The sequence below is a fragment of the Arachis duranensis genome, chromosome 9 (genome assembly GCF_000817695.3).
Source record: "Arachis duranensis cultivar V14167 chromosome 9, aradu.V14167.gnm2.J7QH, whole genome shotgun sequence".
NCBI lineage: Eukaryota > Viridiplantae > Streptophyta > Magnoliopsida > Fabales > Fabaceae > Arachis > Arachis duranensis.
In genome coordinates this window covers 3,627,328-3,634,088 of record NC_029780.3, presented here as the reverse complement: position 1 = coordinate 3,634,088, position 6,761 = coordinate 3,627,328, and the positions used below count along the sequence as shown (strand labels likewise).

Below are 6,761 nucleotides of genomic sequence, written 5' to 3'. Positions count from 1 at the left end.
TTGTTATTTTTAAAAGAAGAAAAAATAGTATAAGATAAATAAAAAAATATTTATAAAAATTTAATTTAAATTTTTAAAAAAATAATTTCATAATTTTTTTATTTTTAGAATTTACTAATTAAATATGAAATTCTAAATTTTTCAAACATAGAATTCGTATAATGAAATGAAATTACTCGTCCCAAAAACTTAAGCCAATAAAAAGAAATAATAATATAAATAATTATATCTCTAAGAAAAATATTATAATCACTTGTTTGTGGCTAATCAGTGTTGGTGGTAATCCTAATCTCTGCGTAAAGGATTCATGCAACAATAAGAAGTTTGTTACACCACTCATGGCATCTCTTGCAGCAGCTTTAATTTTAATCCTTTTGATCCCTGGATTTTGGATATTCCAAAGAAGACGAAAAGAAAAAGGTACTCCTCCATTGTATATATCCTCTTTAATTTCCATTCTAATATAAGGTAAAGGATGATTGCTCTTTGAACAAAACTATAATCATCAATTAACTACAATCTCACACACACATACTGAAATTATTAAAAATTTAATAATAATATGCATACAATGACAAAACAAAAATACAGAAAAAATAAAGTATTTAACAAATCAATTATTTTAAATATATATTAAAATCAATTATCAAAAATACTAATTAATTATTAATATAAAATATATGCTGAAATATAAAATATATATTAAAAATTAATTAAATAATATATATATTTATACATAAATATATAGTAATTAATTTTAGTGTATATATATTTTTAGTTAATAAATAAATTAAAAATATTATTTACATACAAAAATTTATCACTATATATTTATGTATAAATACATATATAATTTAACTAATATTAATAGCTGATATTAGTACACTTAACATGACTGTAAATAAATAATAAGTTGTATAAGTTAGAATGAATTTTTTGTTTTTTGTTGAACATTTTTACGTATATATTTCCATGCATGATTAATTTTGATTCTAATTTTTTTTATAACAATAGAAGCACATATTATTAAAGAGGGAGCATCGTTGAAATTAAAACAAGCAGCATTCACTTACAATGAGATTGTCTCTATCACTGATAACTTCAAAACAATGATTGGAGAAGGAGGATTTGGAAAAGTTTATTTTGGCATTTTACCGGATCACACTCAAGTTGCTATCAAGTTGCTTTCTCCGTCATCACGGCAAGGTTATACGGAGTTTCAATCAGAGGTTAGATCGATCATAAATTTGTCGATTTTAGTTATCTATTTTATATAATAAATCTAACACCATTTATTTAATTTTTAAAAAAAAATATTATCTAAATTTATTGATGTCAAAAATTGGCAATATTATAAATATTAAAATAAACGAGATATCTTTTTATTGAAAAAAAATCTTTTCATATCATTGTTGATAATGATAATATTAAGATCGTTAAATTAATAGACGATTCCATCGTCGATTTTAATATTTTTAGTAAACTTGACTGTTCATTTTTTGTATCGATAATTATATTATTTCTTATAGTGATTGGCATGCATGAATAATTAATCTGATCTCCCAATGCATACTCTCATCAAGTTTTTTAGGGGCTAAATTTCAAATGCAGGTACATCTTCATAGCCTTATTCGTCATAGGAACTTAGTCTCTCTCGTTGGGTATTGTGATGAAGGAGAGAATAAAGCATTGATTTATGAATATATGTCCAATGGAAATCTCCGGCAACATTTGTCAAGTATAATAATCTATCTTTTGTCCTTTTATCATAATAAGCATATGCTAGATTTAATACCAATTTACCTATCTAGAAACTCAAGTCAAATTATTTTCATCCATTTATTTTTATGTGATTGTTTGTGCCTAAAATTGAAAATTATAAATTGTAAGATAACAACTTAATTAAATATATCAAATTATTATTTAATAATTTTTAATTATTAATTAAAAAAAACTCCATGTATGTGAGTCTGTGAGTCTAATAATCTCCATCTAATACAAATTATTATTTTTAAAAAATTCTTCAATTCTTAAAATTAGTAAAAAGAAAGCTTGAAAAATATTATTGGTATAAATATATAGTACTATTCAAGATTTTAAAATAAATATGTACTATTAGGGAGCCAATAGTCTAAGTGTATAATATATATAATGGACTAAATCTTTGGCTCAATATGAATAAAATGAACATTACTACCAAAGATTGAACTCTTAACTTTTCGGATCTAAAACTCTAATACCATGTCATCAAAGATTAAACCACTCATCTCAAAAGTTTAAGCTGATAGAAAAATGTAACACTAATGGTTATATCTCTAATACTGAATCAAACATTCCTAAAATCTATTATACACATTGTACAAATATTTTATTGGCTCCCTATACTTTTTCTTAACGATATGCAGTTTCATTGTTAATAATAATAATAATAATAATAATAACAATAATAATAATAATGACAAGCACTAATGATGTTCTCTTATATATATAGAATGGATGGCGTATTAAAGCAGTGTCTTGATAAGGAACAAAAACACAAAGCAACACACAAGACATAATATTAGCATGTCTATATTTCTTTTGAAAATATTTAGTACCAAAAAAATATTAATAAAAAATAACTAAAATTTATTTTATTTAATTTTTATTAATTATTGTTACAATAATTAATAAATATTAGATAAGATAAATTCTGATTATTTTTTATCTCCTTAACATAACAATTTTTTTATGTCATTAACAAAAATAAAATTAGCATGCTATTCTTGAATTGTGTGCAGGGCAAAACCCATATGTATTGAATTGGAATGAGAGACTCAACATAGCAATTGATGCAGTGAATGGTATTCAACCGGATCCAATTTATTTCTGTTTTGTCGCAATTTGTGTTTCTTTCTGCTCTTGTCATTTTTATATATATATATATATAACAAATCATATTTTGTTATGGATTCGGTATCAGGACTAAATTATTTGCATAATGGTTGCAATCCATCAATCGTACATAGATTTGAAGACTTCAAATATATTGCTAGATGAGTGGAAGCATGCCAAGATAGCTGATTTTGGTCTAAGTAGAGCTTTTCGTAATGATATTGATTCTCACATATCAACCTGTCCTGCTGGTACCCCAGGTTATATTGATCCAGAGTAAGCAACTGCACAAGCAAATAAATTAAAATTAGATTTGCAAATACCTTTTAATTAGTTGAACATTCGCGGTTTGTGTGAAAATGTTTATACTTTTGGAAGAGTTTTAAGAGTAACGAAAACAACGGTGTTCCAGTTGTTTTAACCGTTGATCTAAATTATAAAAAATATATATAATATATATTAATTGAAATCAACGGTTAAAACAACTATTTTCAGTACATTTGAAAATTTTTCTATACTTTTATCTTGTTAAAATATAATTATTGCTACATGAATATAGTAAATCAGCAATTAAATCACATATATAAAATACATACTGAGATACAAAATACACATTAAAATAACACACATATTTATAAAAATAATGTCCAGTTTGATCTTTTGAAATTTCTAATGCTTATCAAAATAGTATTGATTTTCAGAAAAAATCAAATTAATCCTAAAAATATAAATCCTAATAGTTAACCTTTTTTTTTAATAAAGATAGGGAGACTCAACCCACAACAATATGAAAAAATTATGCTATTTGAACTATCTCATTGGTGTAAACAACAGTTAACTTAAACAGAAAGGAGATTCACAATTTATAAATTTAGATACTAGTTTGGTTATTTTTGAAAATAAAAGACTGCCTTGATGAATGTTAAAAATTTGTGAAAAAGACAAATAGGTCCTTGACCTTTTGTTCTGTGGGCATTTTTGTCTCTAACCATTGAAAAATACTTTTAAATCCCTCCGCCTAAATGCCTCCGTCAGGGACTGATCCGTCCAAATGTCTCCGCCAGAGACTGATCCGTCCAAATTTTAAGAAAATCAAGGACTTAAAAGTATTTTTTTTAATGGTCAGGACGAAAAATATCTGCAGGACAAAAAGTTAGGACCTGTTTGTCCTTTTTTCTAAAAATTTTAAAGATCAAATCGAATATTACCTTTATATTTATATCCAGATACATAAAGATTAATTTGATACCTGTTTTTCATATGCACTTAATATTTTTTATATCTAAATAAGTTATATATTGTTTTGTTACTATATATGAACAGGTTTCAAAGGGTTGGATGTTTGAATAAGAAAAGCGATATTTACAGCACTGGCATCATTCTGCTTGAGTTGATAAGCGGGAGACCTGCAATATCAAGAGAAGCCAAAGGAGAAGCCATTCACATACTTGAATGGGTTAGGCCCATATTTGAAAGTGGTGATGATGATGACATTCAAAACATTGTTGATTCAAGGTTGTTGCAAGGAGAATTCAACGTTGATTCCGCAAGAAAAGTTGTACAGATTGCAGTGTCTTGCGCTTCACCAACTGCAGCTGAAAGACCAGACATAAATCAAGTCCTTGTAGAGCTGAAGGAATGCTTATCTTTTGATACGCCTGAGGTGTCCGTACACATTGAAACTGAGTGTTCTTTGATCTCCGGTAGATAGCTAGCATGTAATAGCTAACAATTAATCTGAAAAATTTAAACTGATAAAAAAAAATAACGTGAATAAATATAACTCTAATATTTTTCTTTAAATATAAGCTCTTTCTTTGTTTGATTTTTATAGGTTTTATCTTTTTTTTTAATTTATCTTATTCTATTTTTCTTATTTATGGGTTTACCAAAGATTGACCGAACTCTAACTTTTGGTACATGAAACTTTAATACTATATCATAATACCGCTCGTTCTAAAAATTTAAATTAATAGAAGAAAATAATATGAATGATTATATTTCTAATCACAATTTTTAAACAACTAGTTCATTCTATTTATTTGGATATTTATGTGTACAAGTGATTTTGATTTTCATAAATTTTGATTTTTTTTTTAGTAATTCAAAACCTCAGAAAAATTCAAATATAAATAGAAAATATTTAAATTCAATATTACATAAGTCATAAAAAACATAAGACGCTATCAAAAGTAAAAAGATTAAAAAAAAAATACAACACAAATTACTCTTTATATGAAGATTAGTTTAATTATTTTCATTTGAATTGTTATCGATGAACAATTATATAAAATAATGTCCAAACACAGCTTAAATAAGTTGCGGCAAAATAATAAAATTACATTTAGACTATTTTAGCTTATGAATTTTAGTATGTCTACGATTATGGTAACTATAATAGTTATCTATTAAAATTAAAGTCACATTTTTTTATATTTTAATAATATCTTTTTAAAATGTTGCTAAATAATAAGAAAACTTTAATTTAATTTTAACAATATTTTTTGAAACACTACAACCATCATAGCTACAGTAAAATAAACATATTAAAATGACTAATTTAGTAATTTTGAACATACTAATTTAATTTAGCTTCTTAAAATTTGTTATAAGTCTAAAAAGGCTAATACCTGAAAAAGAATTTTATTTCCGGTAATCATTTCAAAAAGGACTTTAATTTATAGAACTTTAAAGAAGCTCTATAAATTAAATCTGTTGGAGTAGCAGTAGCTTTCACACGCATATTAATGTCTACGGTCTACCGTTAGGTTGACCACGAATGAAATAGAGGGGCAAATAAATTTATGACGAAAGAAACTTACATCTGCAATCTGTATGCTAGTTTCATCGAGATATTTATACTCTAATAGTATGTAGATCACTATTAATTAATGATGATCACGACTGCCACCCACTTCCTTAATTTCTTCGTAGACGACTTGGACTATTTCGTGGTCAACACTCTCCCAAATTCAAAATGGCAATGAACCTTATAACAGATATTTACTCTTATTCTTATATATGAGTAGATATTTTCTTAATTTGTGGCTATATATATATGGCGCCCGGTCTAGTTTAGTTGAAATCGATCACCAACTTCTGGCCGGCCTGACTTGCAAATTCTATGGTTCTTATTGGCGCATTATTGTGCTCAAGCATGGAGAGAGCAATAATACACTGGATTCTGGTTTTCAGCTTATGTGCTTCCTTTATACTCGTTAAAGGAGCAGTATGTCACGGCCTTGGACACACTCCAACGCTACCGTGCCGGCACTCGGACTTACTCAACCTCTTGAGCTAAGACCAAGTCAGCCTAACCCTCAATACTTAGCAAGAAAGCTAAGAATACAAGAGAACACAAGAGAAAGGAAGCTTTGGTGGAAGAACACTTTATTGCTCAAGTGTGGTTACAAATGATTCACACACACCCAAACTCTAACTCTCACCCCTATTTATAGCCATCCACCTCCTTAATGGATGGTTATGATTAAATCTAATCAACGGTCCAGATTAATCATCCAGAACCTTCTTTACAAATATCTATCCTACCACAACTCTCTAAATGTTTCTAGATTATTCCATACCATTCTTTATACTTCTATATACATCTATACTCTTCTAGAATACTCTATGACCTTCCAGAGCCTTCTAAAACCTTCTAGAGTATTCCGGAACCTTCTAGGACATTCTAGAACGTTCCGGAACCATCTAGAGTATTCTCAAACACTCCAAAAAACTATACAAACAATGTTAAATTTAACCTTCTAAAATTTACCGTGACAACGCGCCTTCTACTAAAAAAATGACAAACTAGATAGCGAATCGCATATGAAAAATATTAATATAGGAGGTGTCTTTCATATGAAAATGTGGGGCGTAAAAGTTCA

At 27.1% G+C, this 6,761-nt stretch overlaps 1 protein-coding gene across 1 annotated transcript in view; it reads left to right on the top strand.

Moving 5' to 3' along the window:
- LOC107463861 (probable LRR receptor-like serine/threonine-protein kinase At1g05700) overlaps positions 1 to 4,654 on the top strand; it is a 27,173-nt gene extending 22,519 nt beyond the window's left edge. The window contains 7 exon segments of the mRNA XM_052253923.1: positions 272 to 420; positions 1,015 to 1,229; positions 1,612 to 1,738; positions 2,781 to 2,843; positions 2,963 to 3,005; positions 3,007 to 3,150; positions 4,198 to 4,654. Of these exon segments, the coding sequence (XP_052109883.1) occupies positions 272 to 420; positions 1,015 to 1,229; positions 1,612 to 1,738; positions 2,781 to 2,843; positions 2,963 to 3,005; positions 3,007 to 3,150; positions 4,198 to 4,585 (1,129 nt within the window). The 3' untranslated portion in view covers positions 4,586 to 4,654.
- Positions 4,655 to 6,761: the final 2,107 nt, after the last annotated feature.